Here is a 20,633-nt window from a genome sequence, read left to right on the forward strand (position 1 = left end):
CGGTTACCTCTCCTGTAGCAAGATGGCTGCGAGCGCACTTCCGGCGTGTGTCTTTTAGGTGGTGTCCGGGCGGCTGCCGCCGGTGCCGCCCCCAAGGTTCCGGTCTCCTCGCTGCCACTCTAGTGGTGATGGCGGGCGGGCAGCTGGGCTGGAGCCGGGCGGCTCTTCTCCGGCTCCTTCTTGGCATGAGCCTGCTGGTGCTTCCACACATCCAGGCCCGGAGACTTCGCTTCGTTACCTTGGTGATTAGAGAGCTGGTCTCCAAAGTGCTCGCTAAAGATGGAAAAGGCACAGGCCTGCTGGTGGACGGAGGGGCGGGGCTTGTGCTGGGGTCTGGGGTCCCGAGAAGGAGCAGCTGGTTTAGGGGAGACGACAGGCTTAGGGCTGAGGTGGGACCCAGGCTCAGAATTTATGTGGGCCCATGTGTTATTGGGGGCGGGAGGGTGCAGGTTGGAAGCTGATGTAAGGGTGCATAATAAAGAGTTCTGTATTGGGATCGGTCGGTGCCTTGCCTTAGGGATGTAGTAAACCATTAGGGGAATCGCCCCTGATGAAGCCTTTGGTGAGCTTTTTCCAGTTCACCCTGCTTCCTCTTCCTCTCCTCCATTGCAATGTCTTTTCTTTGCCTTTCTTCCCCACCCTGCTTTGCCTGTGTTCTCTGCGGCTGTTGCTAAGCCAAGTTAGAACCTCTGAACCTGCAGGAATCTGACCTTTGAGTTGAAGTCTCTTGCAGTGAGTGGGTCGACTTAAGGCTTTCCAGAGGGGATGAGTCTTCCTTCTCCAAAGGGGCAGAATCAAAGAGACCCTTCTGACCTGTGCCCAACCCTTTCTCTCTCTCTCTCTCACTCTCTCTCTCTCTCACTAGCTGTACCGACATGGAGACCGGTCTCCAGTGAAGACATATCCCAAGGATCCCTATCAGGAAAGCGAATGGCCCCAGGGGTTTGGTCAGCTTACCAAGGTGGGTCAGACACCAATGCTGTGCAAAGAATCAACACTGGCACCGGCTACAGAACCCCACCAAACCGCCAATTTCCCATGTGGGTGCTAATTATAACCACCACTCCACTCTGGCTAGTGTTGGTGCCAGGGAGAGAACCTAGGATCTTTTGCATGCAGTGTTGCTTCACTATCTGCCTCCACACCCCACACCCCCAGCCTAGACCAGATGTTTTAGCTTCATTTTCCTCTGTGTCCTGATTGTGCCAGGCACAACAGGCCACCTGCTAAGCCATCCTACTTCCAGCCCTAGGGGTCAGCTTACAAAGCAGCAATGCCTGGATTCTGTGGGGCTGGGAAGCTGGCTGGCCTGTCTCTCTGGCTTTCCTTAACTCTTGGGTTTGCCTGCAGGAGGGGATGCTACAGCACTGGGAGCTGGGTCAGGCTCTACGGCTACGCTACCATGGTTTTCTCAACGCCTCTTACCACCGGCAAGAGGTAAGGCCTAGTGCTCTGTGGGCCAGGAGCATGGGCTTGGCTAGTTCACTTTTGGCCATCAAGGAGCCCAGGGTGAGACAGGGCACTCTGACCTTCCTTCATGCATTTCCAGCTATCACACAGGACACTCAAGAGCTGTCCAGAGCACAGCCCCAAGGCCAGACCACCTGGATGGCAAGAGGCAAAGCTGTGCATGCATCCAATCTCAGCCTTAAAGAAAGATCCAGCCAAGTGGTTTCTGACTGTGAGATAATGTAGGCTCTCCATCCAAGGCACTTAGGGAGGACCGAGTACTGCAGGCTTAGCACTGTGCTCACATTTTGCATATAACGGGACTCTGCCCAGACCTGCTCTGTCTTCACGGAGCGCAGAATATAGGGATGGTAGCTGGTAAACTACACAGGGCAGATAGGGTGTGTCCGGGAAGCTTGGCGAGTATACAGGCTCCCCAAGCCTTCTATCTACCCCAGGGGTAGGGAGGGCTGTTTCCCAGGTTACCACTACAGCACAACGGAGCCTCTCACTGCTGCTCTTGTTCCCTTGGGGGCCAGCTCTGTCCTGACCTTGCCCTTCTCCACAGTTTCCTCCTCTCCATTCTCAAGCGGTTTTTTTTTTTTCCCCTTTCTTTTTCTGTTCCTTATTTCCTCTCCCCATCTCCTAGCCAGTTTATAAATAAATGGGGGCTAGAGTGAGTGTGTGTAGGGGGGGACGGGTAGTGGTGATAGTTTCTGCCCTAGGGGTCCTGCTCTAGATAGGGAAACAGGCACTGTCATAAACCCAGTAGCTTTATGACAAGGCACTTTGGACTGGGAGGGCATTTCAACTCCAGCTGTTCTTACAGTTCTTCCTAGCTGAGTGTGAAGGCCAGAGAAGGAGAATGGGGTCAAATGTATGGTGGGGCTGTTACAGTTTGCCAGGTAATTTATCTCAGTAATAGGGTCTCTGGAGCTGAGAGAGATCTTACCTGGTAGAGTACAAGCCTTACCGTGTACAAGACCCAGGGTTTGTGTCCCCTGAAACTTAGGATGGTAAAGTGGTACTAAGTGTCTTTAAGTGTCTTTACTCTCTGTCTCAAAAATGGAGGGAAAAAAAACAGTGGGTGTGAGAGGAAGCTCAGCTGTATCGAGCATGCATGAGGAAATGTGTTCATGCCCCTGTGCCACATTAAATAATAATAATAATAGTGGGGCTAGGAGATGGCTTACCTGATGGAACACAGACTCCAGCATGCATAAGGACCTGGGTTTGAACCTCTCACACAGGAATACCACTCAAGGGCATGGAAGTGGTGCTGTGTTATGTCTTTCCTTCTCTCTCTCCTGTTTTTCACTTTCTCCCTTCCAAGTACTAACCAGGCCCAACCCTGCTTAGCTGACGAGATCAGACGAGATCAGTTGTGTTCAGGGTGGTATGGCCGTAGACTGTTTTTCACTTTCAGTATGTACAAGGAAAAAAAGGAGAAGAAGAAGAAAAAAAAAAAAACCCTGGGAGTGGTGGAGTCATGCAGATACCAAGCCCCCCAGCAAAGGAAGGGTAGCTAAATAAATAAAGGACCGAGTGGTGGTGCACGCATGTTAGTTACCATGTTGGAGGAACTGAGTTCAAGCCCCCAGTCTCCACCTGCAGGGGGTAAAGCTTGAGCTATGAAGCAGTGCTGCAGGTCTCTCCTCCTATTTCTCCATTCCCTACTGATTTTTCTATGTCTGTCTCTATCCAGTAAATAAGTAATTTAAAATAAAGAAAAGAATAGCTTCTCACCTTGCCCCCCCCCCCCACATAGTGAGCCCCTTCCTGTCCCCATCTCTGTAGGTTTACGTGCGTAGCACTGACTTTGACCGCACGCTCATGAGTGCTGAGGCCAACCTGGCTGGACTCTTCCCTCCTCATGGAACCCAACGCTTCAACCCCAACATTTCCTGGCAGCCCATCCCTGTCCACACTGTACCCATCACTGAGGACAGGGTAAGGCGGGCCAACCCTGCACTGGCAGCGGCGGTGGCAGGGACCGCTCTGGTCACAGGCCTGTTGACATCCAACTCCTCTGCCTCTTTCCCACCCCCCTACCCCCTTTGCCCAATGGCCTGTAGCTACTGAAGTTCCCCCTGGGCCCGTGTCCCCGTTACGAGCAGCTGCAGAACGAGACCCGGCAGACACCGGAGTACCAGAATGAGAGCAACCAGAATGCAGTGAGTGGGGTTGAGGTGAGGCTAACGCATGGCCCTGGATCCCATGCCAGGGCTGACACCCACCTCCCTGTCATTTTTCATAGCAATTTCTGAAGATGGTGGCCAATGAGACAGGGCTTACAGACCTGACCCTGGAGACCATTTGGAATGTCTATGACACTCTCTTCTGTGAGGTGAGTCCTAGGGGACCTCTGTGACCACCCTTCTCTCACACCTCAGCAGGCCCAGGAGACCGGGGCAAGCAGAAGTCATGATGCCTGGATACCAGCCCCGCTGGGGAGGTGCAGGCAAGCTGCTTCTTGTGAAACTAGCGAACTTCCCTTCTGGGTGAAAAAGAACCTCTGAGTAGGAATTGGTTTATCCGGCATCAGCAGTTCCTGGTAGCTCTCGTGGCATCTGACTCCATTCTGCTGAGTCAGGCTTCCTTCTACACCCATCACTCTGCAGGGTCCTGTCCCTGGGACTCACCTCTGTCCTCCCTGTCCTTACACACACACAGGCACCTTCCTGCCAAGGAAGAGGCTGCCCCCAGGAGAGGCTCTGGCCTAGGTCCCGGGAGCTAACCTGCCTGCCCTGACACACAGCAAACCCACGGGCTGGTCCTGCCACTCTGGGCCTCACCCCAAACCATGCAGCGGCTGAGCCAGCTGAAGGACTTCAGCTTCCGATTCCTCTTCGGGATCTACCAGCAGGCAGCGAAGGCCCGGCTTCAGGGGGGTGAGTGACCAGAGCAGCACGTCACTCCCCACCTCAGGGCCCCACTGCATTGGCTGTCCTCCGTCGGGGCTTCCTCACATACTTATTTCTCCCATTGAAATGTTCTCTGCTCTTTCTCTTTGGAAACCAGACACTTGGTCATCTCATTAATCACCAAAGTCTCCCCTGTTCTTTAAATGCTTTGCATGTTTGTCACTGTCTTTGTCACTATCTGAATGACCACAGTCTGGCTTGTTTGCTTCTTTCCCAACATTTATTTATTTTAATTTTGTTCATCTATTTGGAGAGAAGCAGTGTGTCAGTCTGGCACAAGTGATGCCAGGGACTGAACTCAGAACCTCATGCTTTTAAGTTCAAAGCTGCAGCCATTGTGCCATCTACTGAGCTAGCCATTTGCATTTTTAAGTGTCACCCACCTCAGAAGGCCTCTTATATTATTACTCACCTCTAGAAAACCCTGAGGGGCCACTTTGAAAGAAGGCTGAAGGTGGGGGTAGATAATATAATGCTTATGCAGAGAAACTCTTGTGCCTGAGGCTCTGAAGTCCCAGGTTCAAGTTCCTGCACCACCATAAGCCAGAGCTGATCAGTGCTCTGGTAAAATAAAGAGAAGGCGGAGAGTCATACACAAGGCCATTTCCTGACTCAGCACCCAAGGGAGACAGGCCTTCCTGACGTGGAATTAGTTTTCAGAGCCTGCTTATGGTTGGGCTCCTCAGGGCCGCCATCTTAGGTGTCTGAGAGTGATCTCGAGTTTATATTTGTTCCCAGCTGAAGTGATTCCTCAGCTGCAGACAGGGCCTTGTAGCTAGCTCATTTACAGATGGGCAGCTTTCTCGACTGAACGTTAGGAGGGCTTGTTTTATCTTGCTTTCCTCTGGTCAATGACATATTCTTGGCAAGCAGAGGGTTCCTAGGCAGCTAGAGAGTTCTCTCTGCCAGGAGCCAGACCTGGAAAGAGCAGAGGGTGACAGGACCACAGGGAGGTCTGATCAGAAGACAGACGGTGGTGGCTGCAGTCACACCAGGGATGTCTCTCCTTCAGGAGTCCTGCTGGCTCAGATACGGACGAACCTGACTCTGATGGCCACCTCCTCCCAACTCCCGAAGCTGCTGATATACTCTGCGGTGAGCTTCCATCTGCCCAGTGAGCTGGGTTTCTCCCCTAGACTGAGCCGGGGGGTGTGAAGGAGCAGTACTGATGGGTGAACCTCTCCCTTACAGCACGACACTACTCTGGTTGCCCTGCAAATGGCACTGAATGTCTACAATGGGCAGCAGGCCCCCTATGCCTCCTGCCACATCTTTGAGCTATACCAGGAAGATAATGGGTAAATGGGGCTGCTGGCCTGCCCTCCAGGGGCACTGGTGTGGCAGCTGTGGGCTGCCTGGGGCTTGGTTACAGGCCTGGCGAGCAGCCCCCCCCCTTTTGCCTCCCATCCACCCTCAGGAATTTCTCAGTGGAGATGTACTTCCGGAACGAGAGTAAGAAGGCACCCTGGCCGCTGACCCTGCCTGGTTGCCCTCACCGCTGCCCCCTGCAGGACTTCCTGAGCCTTACGGAGTCTGTGGTGCCCAAGGACTGGCAACAAGAGTGCCAGCTGGCCAGTGGTCCCGCAGACACAGGTAAGCTGCTGCCGGTCTTGGTGCTGGGCTTGTCCCCAAACAACTTTCGAGTCAAACCCATACGGTTGGAGAACTCCCAGCCTTCTGCTGCCTGTCCCCCAGAGTCCACCTCCCACCTGCAGCCCATTCTCTATCATCTCCCTATCCTCGCCCTCTGTGATGCTTTCACTTCTTGTAGCACCAAAATAAAGTAATAATAGGGCTGAATGGAAGCTCACCTGGTAGAGCGCATGTTTTATGTGCAAAGTCCTGGGTTCAAGCCCCTAGTCCCCACCTGCAAGAGGGAAGCTTGACTAGTGGTGGAGCACTGCTGCAGCTATCTGTCTGTCTGTCTGTCTGTCTCTCTCCGTGTGTGTGTGTGTGTTTGACCCTCTGTCCAAGAAAAAAAGTAAGGCCACTAGGTATGGTAGAGTTGTGCAGGCACTGAGCCCAAGCAATAATTCTGATGGCAAAATAACAACAACAATAATAATAATAGCAGCAGCACCCAGGAGAGAAGTGTCCCATTGTCCCACCAGCAGATCTCACTTTCTTGCTGGTTGAGGCTGCACTTAATGCCCACTCTCCATGTGGAATCTGGGCCCCAGGCTTCTCCTCTCATTTCCGTCACTACCGGATGAAGCCTACCTCAAAAACTAACACAAAACTTGCCCGCCTCCATCATTCTCCAGCTACCACTTGGCTTCTCTTCCTCTTTCAAAGAGTTGCCTAGACCGGCTTTGTTCTCTCACTGCCTATCTTCTCAAGACTCACACTGAGCAGGCCTCTCTCACCACCACCACCACACCCCCACGGAAGCCACTCTGTCTTAGACCCGGGAGTGGTCTCTTACCAAAGCCAGTGAGCAGGTGCTGGCAGCACTGTTTGTCGAATATACAGACAAATTGTCTTCTTGGCTCTTGGCTTCTAACTGACAGGCAGTTTCCTTCCTGGGTCTTCTTCCAGTCCACGGTGGTGGCCGAGGGCTCCCCCTGCCCACTCCCATCTGCTCCTATTTCCAGTGATTTCGTCTAAACTCCTGCCTTGGCCTGCCCCCTCCATGCTGAGTCCTGTCTCAAGGCTCACAGAGTCACAACCTCCTCTGAGCCGCAGGCTCCCTTATTTACTGCTGATTTGAGGTCTCTACATGGGTGCCAGCCAATGTGTCCGAAGGTTGATACGTCTGTTTTACTGTTGCGTTGTGCTAGGGATTAAGTATTCATATGTGCAACGCATGCACTCTACCACTGAGCCACAGCCCCACCCTTACCACACTGCTGTGTGTAAAACCCAATGCTCTGCCCCCCAGATCTACTCTTTCTCCAACCTTCTGAACCAACCAACAACTGTCACATCAGCTGCCAGGCTACATAATACAACCCTAGGAGTTAACCTTGAAAACCTTGTTCCTCAGATCCCATGTCCAGGCCACTAACAGGGCCTGTCATCTTCACCTTGAAGACGCGCTCTTGCCTGCTTAGTCTAGTCTAGTCTAGTCTAGTCACACCTCTACCCGAATTTCTGGAAAGTCTTTCTGACTCTGTCCTTGTTCCCACCAGACTTTTAGTACAGGAGAGTTGACTTTTTATTTATTTATTTTACGAGAGCACTGCTCAGCTCCGACTTAGGATGATACAGGCAGTTGAACTTGGGACTGCAGAGCCTTAGCCATGAAAGTCTTTTTATTTTTTTTTGCCTTCAGGGTTATTGCTGGGGTTCGATGCCTGCACTATGAATCCACTGCTCCCGTGGCCATTTTTTCAGTTTGTTGGATAGGACAGAGAAATTGAGAGGGGAGGGGAAGATAGAAAGATAGACATCATCTGGCTAAGCACACACTACTATGTGCAAGGATGCAGGTTCAAGCCCCTGATCCCCACCTGCAGAGGGAAAGCTTCAAAAGTGGTGAAGCAGGGGTACAGGTGTCTGTCTCTCTGTAACTTCCCTTCCTCTCAGTTTCTCTCTGTCTCTAATAAATACATGTTAATAAAAATAAAATATTGTTAATACTGTAAAAAAATAAATAAAAGAGAAAGACACCTGCAGACCTGCTTTACCGCTTATGAAGCAACCCCCAGAAAGTGGGGAGCCTGGGACTTGAACCGGGATCTTTATGGCAGTCCTTGCGATTTGCGCCATGTGTGCTACCGCCCAGCCCCTATCTTTCTCTTTTTGACTTATCTCATTTAACATTATTCCTTCAAGCTCCAACCAAGCTGAGGCAAAGATGGAGAATATTTTCTTCTATATATTTTAGAGTTTCTGGTCTAATATCTAGGCTTTTATATATATTTTTTGATCTGATTTTGGTAATGGTGTTAAGTGGTGGTCTAGTTTCACTTTTTAATTTAATTTAATTTTATTTATTAATGAGAGGGAGAAGAGGAGAGAAAGAAAGAGAGACAAAGAGAACGAACCAGACATCACTCTGGCACATGTGCTGTCAGGGATCAAACTCAGGAACTCCTGCTTGAGAGGCCTGTGCTTTATCCACTTCACCACCTCCCAGACTATTAGTTTCACTTTTCTACATGTGGCTGTCCAGGATTTTCAGCACCATTTGTTGAGGAAACCTTTTCCCCATTGAGTGGTTTTGGCCCCTCTGTCATATATTAGGTGTTGTGTGTGTGTCCCTTTTCATCCCAGTACCACACCATTTTAATCACCACTGCTTGGTGGTATAAACTGAAGTTGGGGAGTGTGATACCTACATTTATTTCCTTTTTCCTCAGAAGTGCTTTGGCAATTCAAGGTTTTTTGTGGTTCTACATAATTTTTTTGGACAAGTTGTTCAATTGCCTTGAAGAATGTCATTGGGTTACCATGAGTGCTGTGACTAATTTACAATATCTACAAGTTTTTTTTTTTTGTCTCCAGAGTTAATCACTGGGGCTCGGTGCCTGAACTACAAATCCACAGCTCCTAGAGGCTATCTTTTTCCCTTTTGTTGTCCTTGTTGTTTATCATTATCGTTGTTGGATAGGACAGAGAGAAATAGAGAGAGGAGGGGAAGACAGAGAGGGGGAGAGAAAGATAGACACCCGTAGACCTGCTTCACCGCCTATGAAGTGACCCCCCTGCAGGTGGGGAGCCAGGGGCTCGAACTGGACTTACACCAGTCCTTTTTTTTTTTTTTTTTTATCAGAGCACTGCTCAGCTCTGGCTTTTGGTGGTGGGGGGGGGATTAAACTTGGGACTTCGGAGCCTCAGGCATGAGAGTTGCTTTGCATAACCATCATGCTATCTACTCCCACTTTACACAGATCCTTGAGCTTTGTGCCATGCATGCTTAACCCACTGCGCTACTGCCCAGGCCCCTACAACAGTTTTTTTTTTTTTTTTTTTTACCAGAGCACTGCTCAGCTCTGGCTTAGGGTGGTGTGGGGGATTGAACCTGGGACTTGAGAGCCTCAGGCATGAAAGTCTCTTTGCATAACCATTATGTTATACCCCCACCCAACAGTTTTTTTTTTAATATTTATTTAATTTATTCCCTTTTGTTGTCTTTTATGTTTCATTGTTGTAGTTATTGTTGCTGTCATCATTGTTGGATGGGACAGAGAGAAATGGAGAGAGGAGGGGAAGACAGAGAGGGGGAGAGAAAGACAGACACCTGCAGACCTGCTTCACCGCCTGTGAAGCGACTCCCCTGCAGGTGGGGCCCTGGGGGCTCGAACCGGGATTCTTACGCAGGTCCCTGCGCTTTGCACCACATGTGCTTAACCCACTGCGCTACTGCCCAACTCCCCCAACAATCTTTTTTAAGTTGGATTTGTTTTACCAACATTTGATTGTACTGCTCTATTTTGCTCTCCTCTTTCCTGTGTCTTTGTTTTTTTGTTGTTGTTGTTTGAGTTCCTAGTTCTAGTCTACCACTGATCATCTCATTTAGAGCTGGAATTCTTTTTTTTTTTAAGTTTTTATTTATTAATTAATGAGAAACACAAGAGGAGAGAGAAAGAGCCAGACATCACTCTGGTACATATGCTGCCGGGGATTGAACTCAGGACCCATTGCTTGAGAGTCCGATGCTTTATCCACTGCGCCACCTCCGGGACCTCAGAGCTGGAATTCTTTTGCTGCTTTTTTTCATGTGGGACTCTTTTTAGTAATGCTTGCAAGGTGGAAGGGGGGGGTTAAATCTCTTTATTGGGGGATTAATGGTTTACAGTTGACAGTAAATACAATAGTTTATACATGCATAACATTTCCCAGGTTTCCACATAACAATTCAACCCCCACTAAGTCCTCCTCTGTCATCCTGTTCCAGGACCTGAACCCTCCCCCCTCACCCCAGAGTCTTAACTTTGGTGCAATACACCAAAGGGGAAGATTTTTATTTTTATTTTATTTTATTTATTTATTTTTGCCTCCAGGGTTATTGCTGGGGCTCAGTGCCTGCACTACAAATCCACTGCTCCCATTTTGTTGCCATTGTTGTTGTGCTTGCTGTAGTTGTTATTGTTGTCATAGCTGTTGTTATTGGATAGGACAGTGAGAAATGGAGAGAAGAGGGGGAGAGAAAGATAGACACCTGCAGACCTGCCTTACCGCCTGCGAAGCGACCTCCTGCAGGTGGGGAGCTGGGGGCTCGAACTGGTATCCTTAAGCCGGTCCTTGTGCTTTGCGCCATGTGCACGTAACCTGCTGCACTACCGCCCGACTCCCATTTTTTATTTTTAGTTACTATTTTTTTTAATATTTATTCTTTTTTGTTGCCCTTGTTGTTTATCGTTGTTGTTATTATTGTTATTGGATAGGGCAGAGAGAAATGGAGAGAGGAGGGGAAGACAGAGAGGGGGAGAGAAAGACAGACACCTGCAGACCTGCTTCACCACCTGTGAAGCGACTCCCCTGCAGGTGGGGAGCCGGGGGCTCGAACCGGGATCCTTATGCCGGTCCCTGCGCTTTGTGCCACGTGCGCTTAACCCAATGCGCTACCACCCGACTCCCTTTAGTTACTATTTTAACCAGAGCACTACTCAGCTGTGGCTTATGGTGGTTCTAGGGGTTGAATCTGGGGCTTTTGGTACCTCAGGCATGAAAGTCATTTGCATAACCATTATGCTTCTCAGCCCCAAATCCAAGTTCTTTACCATTTACCTACCAGATTTTACTTAGTCTGGTCATCCACCCTCATCCACCTGATCTTCCTTTATTCTGCTTCAACCTTACAGACTTTCTTGACCACCCTAGAATATCCCAAGTATCTTCCCACATCAGGCTTTCTGTATCAGCTTCCTGTCCCCTGCCCACTCCCAAGGACGCTCAGGTCTTTGTTCAGATGGTCACTTCCTCAGTGACACCTCCCCTGAATGATATGCCTCGCCCTCAGTTTCCTGTCCCTTCTGTTTCACTTTATAGCATTTATCACCAGCCCATCATTCCTGTCTCTCGTTTACTTGATCTCCTTTCCTAAACATAAAGGCCACGAGGCAGGGGCTTGTCTTGGTCTCAGTGTGTCTCTCCCCATTCTAATGACAGCACTCAGCAGAGGATCATAGGTACTCGCTAAATGAACACTGATGTGACCTTTCTCTCCTCCACCCCTCCTCTCACCCAGAGGTGATCGTGGCCTTGGCTGTGTGTGGTTCCATCCTCTTCCTCCTCATAGTGCTGCTGCTCACCGTCCTCTTCCGGATGCAGGCCCAGCCTCCTGGCTACCGCCACATTGCAGACACAGAGGACCACGCCTGACAACCACTCAGCCCCCTTCCCTCTGCCTCCTAGGGGAGGTGGGCTGGGCCCCTGCTCCTGACTGTTGCTGCTCCCCAGCCCATGGACAGGAGACCCTGGGTTGGGCCTCCCTCCAATTACCTTTGTGAACGAATGGGGCTCAGCATGGCCCAGGGCACCTGCTACCCAGCATGCCTGTGCCTGATACCTACGGAGTACCATGCTGGACATTGGCTTTCTCCAAGTGGGACTTGCCTCCTCCCTGCTCCCCAAGCACCCAAAATGTAGACAAGCATCCTAAGTTCCACTATGGACCCAGGGTTACAAAAATGGAAGGAACCGGTGTTTGATCTGCACCGCCCCTTCCTTCACCAAGCCCGTGTCGCTCTCTCTTCCAGCCCAGAAACTTTGGCAAATGACTCAGAGGACACAGTCCTTCTCGCCTCTCGGTGCTTATTTTAAGGGGGAAAGTTGCACAACATCAGGGGCACAGACACTGGCCACCACAGAACCTGATTACTTAACCGCTAGCCAGCCGGCCAAGCTTTCCTGTCTGGCTGGAGGCACCACTGGAGTCAGACGCTGTGCTTCCGGCCCTGTGTCAGCCCCGCAGCTGGAGCAGGTTGGAAGGGGATTTAGGAGAGGGTGCGGGTGGGGGAGTGCCTTGGAAGGGAATGAAATATGGTACGCAGACAGGAACCCCTCTCAGCTGGACTGGAACCTCCAGGGACCTGAGGGAGACTCAGCTTGGGGGCTGAACAGCTCTTGAAAGAACAGAGCTGGGGCAGCTTCCAAAGAATGAAGGTTTTGGAATACATCATGCTATTTCTATGCCTTTTCATTTTGGGGGGGGGAAGGGATAAAGAGTCCTCTGACCTGACCAGCGCTGGAAGATCCACTCTGACGCTGAGTTGGGTACAGTTTTATTGGCCACGTCCATGGTGAACACAAACTGAAAACCACTACCTAGCCACCCTACCTGTTCCAGAAGGGAAAGGTCACTGGGCTCCAGAGTTCCTCTCCCTGCTCCAGGCTAACTAGAAGTCAGGATGGGGGGGGGGGGAATGAGGCAGTAGGACCCCCAACTCTGGAGCAGTTTCCAGAGCTAAGCTGAGAGCAGCAACAACCCAGCATTGCAGTCCCACGGTGTCCCACGTCACACTGCCCCTGTCCCGATCCAAGAGCTGGATGCCTTTGGCCTATTTACAGAGAGTCTCCTCTTCTCACGGGGTGGCTCCGAGCCCCTATGTCCATTAAGGTCTCATCTCCCAGCATCGTCCTGGCTCCAGATGAGAACGTGGTAGCCTACAAGGAATGACACCCATCTGACTCAGCACTTGCCATTAACAGGCTCTCAGAGTATGGGGTTGGCCCAGGCAGCCTGGAGCTTGGTAAGGAAACACCAGAACACTGGAATAGCAGCTGGGGGTTGCCATGACCAAGACAAAATGAGAGGAATGGAGGGAGGTGATAGCTCATGCAGTACAGCACACACCTTACCAACATGAAACGCTGAGTCAAGCCCCAGCTCCATATAGAAGCACTGTGGATGGTGGGCACCAAGGGAAACTCCACGGAGGGTGGAGTGGTGCTGTGGTGTCTCTCCATCTCAAAAAAAAATTAAAATAGTGGTCCGGGAGGTAGCGCAGTAGATAAAGCATCAGATTCTCAACCATGAGGTCCTGAGTTCAATCCCCAGCAGCACATGTACCAGAGTGACGTCTGGTTCTTTCTCTCCTCCATCTTTCTCATGAATAAATAAATTCTTTTAAAAAAATTAAAAATAATTTGGCAGGAAGCTGCTCAGTGGTACTGCACTCCCTTGCGTCATATTAAATCAATAAAAGAGGTACAGAGATCCCAGGCTAGAAAAACCACTGTCCCCCGGTTACGTTTGTTACTGACTTCCACCCTAAGATGACAGTAGAGCTAAGCTGCGATTAGCCCACACTGAACCCTGGGGAGGAGGCCATGTGTGGGCAGCTGCAGAACCCACCTACTTCACTCACCCATCACAGAAGCCAGCGTGTCTCCCATGGGGCTGAACTCACTGAGCTGCAGAGACAAGGAAATAAGCATGAGTGGGGTGGAGGTGCTGCCAGAGGCAGACAAGCACAGGAGGACTAGTTGCTGGTCATCCTTACTCAGGAGGGTAAGGTTGAATCCCTGCTTCCCCATCTTTTGAGGTCCCCAAGCCTCACCGAAATGATCCCGTTAGATTCTGGGTCATAGAGTTGATACATCATCTTCCCGGAGCTCCCATCAAACATGTCGATTGTCCTTAATTCATAAGGGGTACAGTTTTCAAAATTGGGGTCTGGGTAGCGGCCCACCACGATGAGGTTGTGTCGAGGATGCCAGCTTGCCTAGGAAAGAGGAAGGCTGGTCACAGGAATAAATGCAAGGCCAGGAAGATAGCATAGTAATTATGTGAAAAACTTCCATGCCTGAAGGTACCAGCTTCAGTCCCCAGTACCACCACAAGCCAGAACTCTGATGTCTCCCTCTGTATTTTTCATTAAAAATAAGTAATAGGGAGTCAGGTGGTAGTGCAGCAGGTTAAACGCATGTGGCGCAAAGGGCAAGGACCAGCATAAATATCCCAGTTCAGGCCCCCAGCTCCCCACTTGCAGGGGAGTCACCTCACAAGCGGTGAAGCAGGCCTGCAGGTGTCTTTCTTCTCTCCTCTGTCTTCCCCTCCTCTCTCCATTTCTCTCTGTCCTATCCAACAGTGACATCAATAACAAAAACAATAATAACTACAGCATTAATAAAAAACGGGCAACAAAAGGGAAAATAAACATTAAACTTTTTTTAATTAAAAAATGAGGCTTTAAGAACAGCTTTCAGCCGCAGTGCATTATCTCCCACTGCAAAGTATTAATCCCCTGATGGCCTCCCAGGCCCTTAGGCACCTGCAGGCCATTTCTCTCCTGCATTTCCTGAGATCACACTGTGAAAGGCTTTCACATCCTCCTGACCCAGACATTGGGGCTGTGGGCTGCAGTGGGTAAGCCTACGGTGGAGAGAAAAACAAACGCCCTAGCAAGTACAAGCAGTCAGGACTTGAGAGCACATTCTGACAGCCCCACTACTCTCCTCCCAGCATCACGGTGGATAATGTCAATGATGAAAGCTTGAGTAGAAAATGTTTAGTTGGGCTTGGTGGTGGCGCACCTGCTTGAGCTCACATATTACAGTGCATAAGGACCCAGGTTTGAGTCCCTGGTCTCCACCTGCAGAGGGAAAGCTTCACGAAAGGTGAAGCAGGGCTGCAGGTGTCTCCCTCCCTTTTTCCCTCCCTTTCCTCTCTCAATATCTGGCTGTTTCTATTCAATGAAAAAAGATAATTAAAAAGTAAAAAATGTTTACTTGGGTTGGGAAGACAAACTAATTGTTCTGCAAAGAGATATGCCTGAAGCTCTGAGGTCCTAGGTTCAATCCCCAGCACCACCATAAGCCAGAGCTCTTGTCTCTTATCTTTCTCTCTGTATCTCATTAAAATAAAGTCAGTAAAACATTTGAAAGGAAATTCTTTTTTTAAAGTTATCTTTACTTATTTATTTGGATAGAGACAGCCAGAAATCAGGCAGATGTTATTTGCCTACAAGAAACACATATAGCAGTCGATGAAGCTGCTCGATTCTACGCCGATGACATCTGCTGTGCAACTCAGGCATCCAAGTTTGACATCCTCGAGGAAACACTCATGAAAGACATGTCTCTGATATCTGATTACTGTAAAAAATGGCGACTAATCCCTAGCACTGCAAAAACGGTATCATCTGTTTTCCATCTACACCATGCCTCGGCCTCGCGTGAGCTTAATGTGCAGCTTGGCGATACGAGAATCCGGCATGAAGCCCAGCCAGTCTATCTTGGCGTTACTCTCGATCGCACTCTGTCATTTCACGAACATCTCATAAAAACTGCAGCAAAGGTGGGCTCAAGGAATAACATCATTGCAAGACTGGCCAGCTCCTCATGGGGCGCGAGCGCTTCCACACTAAGATCATCATCTCTGGCATTATGCTATTCCACTGCAGAATACTGTGCCCCAGTATGGTTCCGTAGCCCCCATGTCCACTTGGTCGATTCCAAATTATATTCCTCCATGAAGATCATTTCTGGAACCATCCATTCCACCCCGGTTCCATGGCTGCCAGTTCTTAGCAACATCGCCCCGCCAGATATTCATCGGGATGCGGCATCATCTAAGTTCATTTCCCACGTCTACGCTCGACCGGACCTGCCAATATACACGGATATCTTCGCCCACCCTGTCCAACGCTTGATGTCTCGTCATCCAATCTGGTCTCCTACGCCTACACTGAACTTCTCTGTTCCAGACTCTTGGAAACAGAGCTGGCAGTCAGCTGAGGTAAAGAACAAACACCTCATCACAGACCCCTGCAAGCGTCAACCCGGCTTTGACCTAGCACGTTATGACTGGGCCCTCCTCAATCGCTATCGAACAGGCCATGGCCAGTGGGCCGCTATGTTCCATCGCTGGGGAGCCAGAGACGATCCGAACTGCCCCTGCGGCTCCAGACAGACTATGACCCACATAGTCAACGACTGCCACCTCTCCAGATTCAAAGGAGGTCTCGAAACTTTACATCAGGCTCAACCTGACGCTGTTGACTGGCTACGGAAGAAGGGCAAACGCTAGAAGAAGAAGCCAGAAATCGAGAGGGAAGAGGGTGATAGACACTTGCAGCCCTGCTTCACCACTTGTGAGGCTTTCCCTCTGCAGGTGGGGGACGGGGGCTCGAACCCAGGTCCCTGCACACTGTAACAAGTGTGCTCAACCAGGTGCGCCACCACCCAGCCCCTGAAAGAAAATTCTTAGTAGCCAGAAGAAAAGGAAGGAAAAAATATGGTTTGTTTTGTTCTTGTAAGAAAGCTTCTCAAAAAAGTATTAGGAGGAGGAACGACATGGTTAGCATGAAAGAAGAAGTGATACCTGCAGTGGCTTGGAACTAAGTCACAAACCAGTCACATTGGAAGCTGTCAGTTGGCCTGACTAGATCCAGCACTGGAGACCAGAACAGCTGGGTCAACAGAAACTCCAATTGGTGAAGGACCACTAATGTTATTTATTATTATTATTATTTGAACCAGAATTCTGGTTTATGGTGGTGCTGAGGAATGAAGCTGGGATCTCAGAGCCTCAGGCCTTAAAGTCTTTTTACAGGTCTGGTTGGTGGCACACCTGGTTCAGTGCAAGGACCAGGTTCAGGCTCCCGGTCCCCACCTGCAGGGGAGAAGTTTCATGAGCAGTGAAACAGTGCCTCTTATTTATTTATTGTTGGAGAGAAACAGAAATTGAGAAGGAGGAGGTAGGGAGAGAAAGTAATAGGGAAAAGCGTCACCACTTATGAAGCTTTTCCCCTGCAGGTGGGGACCAGGGGGTTGTTCACTATAATGTGTGCACCTAACCAGGTGTGTCACTGCCTGGCCCTAGTGCCTTTGTCTCTATCTTCCCCACTCCCCTCACACTTTCTCTTTTTTCCCATCACATAAAAAGAAGGGAAAAATGACTACTGGGAGCGGTTAATTCTGTGCAGGCATTAAGTCTCAGTGATAACCCTGGCAGAAAGAAAAAGAGAAAGATGTTTTGGGGCCAGGGTAGATAGCATAATGGTTATGCTCATGCCTGAGGCTCCAAAGTCCCAGATTCAACCCCCTGCGCCACCAATAAGCCAGAGCTGATTAGTGCTCTGGTAAAAAAAAATGTGGGGGCCGGGTGGTAGTATACCGGGTTAAGTGCATATAGTACAAAGACTGGAGCAAAGACTGGATCCCAGTCTGAGCCCCTGGCTCCCCACCTACAGGGGTGTCACTTCACAAACAGTAAAACAAGTCTTCAGATGTGTATCTTTCTCTTTCCCTGTCTTCCCAATTTCTCTCTGTTCTATATAAAGAAAAAGAAAAGAAAAACGGAAAAAATGGCCACCAGGAATAGTGGATTTGTGGTGTTGGTACAGAGCCCCAGCAATAACCCTGTAGGCAAAAAAGAATACACACACACACACACACACCACACACACAATACACACAACACACACGCACACACACCACACACACACACACACCACACACACACACACCACACACACACCACAGACACACGCACACACACCACACACACCACACACACACACACCACACACATACACACACACCACACACATACACACACACCACACACACCACACACACACCACACACACCACACACACACACACACACACACACACACACACACACATGACAGAGGAGAGAGAAAGGGAGCAAGCACACCAGAGCATCACTCTGATACATATGATGCCGGGGGTGGAATTCAAGATCTCATGCTTATACATCCAGCTTTTTTTTTTATTTTAAAATTTATTTATTCATGAAGACAAGAGAGAGAGAAAGAACCAGACATCACTCTAGCACATGTGCTGCCCGAGACTGAACTCAGGACCTCATGCTGGAGAGTTCAGTGCCCCATCCAGTGAGCTACCTCGCAGAGCCCCATCCAGCTCTTCAGCCAAGCCACTGTGCCACCTCCTAGGCAACCATTCACTGTGAATTTCACCAGGTCTTGGGCAGGTGTCACATGCTCTGAGTTCTCCTGATTCACCCTCACAGCAACCCTGGCTATTAGACACAACTGCTCCCTTGCTATAGATGAGGGACTTGAGAGCCACTATTTCAGTAATTTCTCTGAGGGTTATAACCACAGGTATCTGCCTGCCGGAAGCTGCCCTCGCCACTCTGCTCCCTCCACCAGCCCAAGAATTGAAGCCCTGAGTTTGATGTCTTGAACCACATGGGAGCACCATGGACAACAGCACAGAAACTCCATGGATGGTGGTGGTAGGCTTTTCTCTCTCTCTCCCCCGCCCCTTCATTCTCTCTCTCCCTTATGAAGTAACTGGTCAAGACAGTCTGGGAGGTGGTGCAGTGGTAAAATATTGGACTCTTGGGGCTAGGCAGTGGTGCACCTGGTTAAGTGCTCATACTGTACAGTGTACAAGTGTACAGGTTCAAGCCCCTGGTCCCCATCTGCAGGAGGAAAGCTTCACAAGTGGTGAGGCAGGGCTTCAGGTATCTCTGTCTCTCTCCCTATCTCTCCCTCCCCTCTCAATTTCTGTTTCTATCCAATAATAAATACATAATTAAATAAAATATTGGACTCTCAATCATGAGGTTCTGAGTTTGATTCTCAGCATCACACGTGTCAGAGTAATACTCCAGTTTCCCCCTCATGTTAATAAATAAATCATATATATAGTTTTTAATTTGTGGAATGGGGGAGATAGCATAATGGTTACAAAAAAAGCTTTTCATGCCTGAGGCTCCTACGTCCCAGCTTCAATCCTCAGCACTTTCATTAGCCAGAGCTGAGCAGTGCTCTGGTCTTTCTGCATCTCTCTCTCTCAGTAAAATAAAATAAAATTTTTAAAAATGCTCAACATTACTATACACATGCAAGGTCCTAGGTATATTTCCTCTGCACAGCACTTAAAAAGAAAAAGTAAGGGGGTCAGGTGATAGCGCAGCAGGGTAAGCACACATGGCTCAAAGTGCAAGGACTGGCATAAGGATCCTGGTTTGAGCCCCCAGCTTCCCACTTGCAGGGGGGTTGCTTCACGGGTGGTGAAGCAGATCTGCAAGTGTCTATCTTTCTCTTCCCCTCTTGGTCTTCCCCTCCTCTCTTGATTTCTCTCTGTCCTGTCCTATAGCAATGAAAACAATAATAAGGATGACAACAAGGGCAACAAAATGGGGAAAATGGCCGCTAGGAGCAATGGATTAGTCGTGCAGGCACCGAGCCCCAGCAATAACCCTGGCGGCAAAAAAAAAAGAAAGAAAAGCTGCCCAGGAAGACGACAGCTCAGTGGGTAGAGTGCAGGGCTTGCATGCCTGAGGCTCTTGATTCAGGCCCCAGAACTCTGACTTCTCTCTGATATGAAACTCTCATCTGAAAGAAATTTTTTTTTCTTAATTTTTTTTCTGCTACCAGGGTTACTGCTGGGGCAATTTTTTCCTTTCTTTTTTATTGGGTAAGACAGAAATTAAGAAGGGAGGGGAAGATAGAAAATGACAAAGAGAGACATGTACAAACCTGCTTTACCACTCGTGAAGCATCCTCCCTGCAGGTGGGGAGCAGTGGCTCAAACCCAGGCGCTTGCACATGTATCATGTGCGATTAACCTGGTGTGCCACCACCAGGCCCCCAGATGCTTTTTTTAAAAAAAAAAAAAAAAAAGATCAGATTGTATAAATGGGACCAAGCTACACAGAGAGTCAGGGAATAAGTATGCTTTGTGTCAGGGCAGGAAGAGATCTGGGTTGAGACTCCCATGTCTGCGTTCTCCCCATCTTTTTAAAAAATTGTTTTATATTTATTTATTTATTTTCTCTTTTGTTGCCCTTGTTGTTTTTTTATTGTTGTTTTAGTTATTATTGTTGTTGTTATTGATGTGGTCGTTGTTAGATAGGAGAGAGAGAAATGGAGAGAGGAGGGGAAGATAGAGATGGGGAGAGAGACAGACACCTGCAGACCTGCTTCACTGCCTGTGAAGTGACCCCCCTGCAGGTGGGGAGCCGGGGGCTCGAACCAGGATCCTTACACCAGTCCTTGCGCTTTGCGCTCTCTCCCCATCTTTTGTATCTCCGTCTGTCCCCATGATCGCAGCCCCCTTCTCTCCCTCTCTTACCTTGATGGGTGTGAGGTGCTGAAAGTGGCGGTGAGGGTGTGGAATCAGGCTGGGGGGGCTGTCCCACTGGGAGGCAGAATATACCCGGATCTCACTCTTCTGATCGGTTGTCAGGAGCCGGGCACCATCGGGACTGAAGGAAGCTGGCCGAGTGGAAAGCCCCATGATGGGGGTGGTTGTTGTTTTTAAAGATTTCATTTATTTTATATTAATGAGAGAGATACAGAAAGAAAGACACACAAAGATGACAGCACTGCTCAGCTCTTGCTTATAGTGGTGCTGGGGACTGAACCTG

At 49.5% G+C, this 20,633-nt stretch overlaps 2 protein-coding genes and 1 long non-coding RNA gene across 5 annotated transcripts in view; 2 read left to right on the top strand and 1 right to left on the bottom strand.

Annotated features, from left to right (window-relative positions):
• LOC132533853 (uncharacterized) overlaps positions 1–20,633 on the top strand; it is a 39,605-nt gene that overhangs the window by 590 nt on the left and 18,382 nt on the right. The window lies entirely within an intron of this gene.
• Positions 89–12,056, top strand: ACP2 (acid phosphatase 2, lysosomal). Of its 2 annotated transcripts, XM_007519062.3 has the most exons (11): positions 90–242; positions 866–961; positions 1,351–1,437; positions 3,247–3,399; positions 3,525–3,623; positions 3,707–3,796; positions 4,208–4,340; positions 5,386–5,468; positions 5,565–5,671; positions 5,791–5,966; positions 11,509–12,056. In XM_007519062.3, exons 1-11 carry the CDS (start codon positions 129–131, stop codon positions 11,640–11,642), a joined length of 1,272 nt encoding a protein of 423 aa, XP_007519124.1. In that variant the 5' UTR covers positions 90–128; the 3' UTR covers positions 11,643–12,056. The 2 variants fall into 2 exon arrangements, with proteins under 2 accessions (XP_060032465.1, XP_007519124.1); XM_060176482.1 differs by lacking the exon at positions 1,351–1,437 and having other exon boundaries at positions 89–242.
• The window catches only part of DDB2 (damage specific DNA binding protein 2), a 28,955-nt gene continuing 20,830 nt past the window's right edge, over positions 12,509–20,633 (bottom strand). For both annotated transcript variants that reach the window (XM_060176481.1, XM_007519153.3), the window contains 4 exons: positions 20,339–20,481; positions 13,823–13,987; positions 13,631–13,676; positions 12,509–12,926 (listed from right to left, as the gene is read on the bottom strand). In XM_060176481.1, coding sequence (XP_060032464.1) covers positions 12,883–12,926; positions 13,631–13,676; positions 13,823–13,987; positions 20,339–20,481 — 398 coding nt within the window. In that variant the 3' untranslated portion in view covers positions 12,509–12,882. The remainder of the gene's footprint in view (positions 12,927–13,630; positions 13,677–13,822; positions 13,988–20,338; positions 20,482–20,633) is intronic.

This window comes from Erinaceus europaeus, chromosome 17 (assembly GCF_950295315.1).
Source record: "Erinaceus europaeus chromosome 17, mEriEur2.1, whole genome shotgun sequence".
Taxonomy (NCBI): Eukaryota; Metazoa; Chordata; class Mammalia; order Eulipotyphla; family Erinaceidae; genus Erinaceus; species Erinaceus europaeus.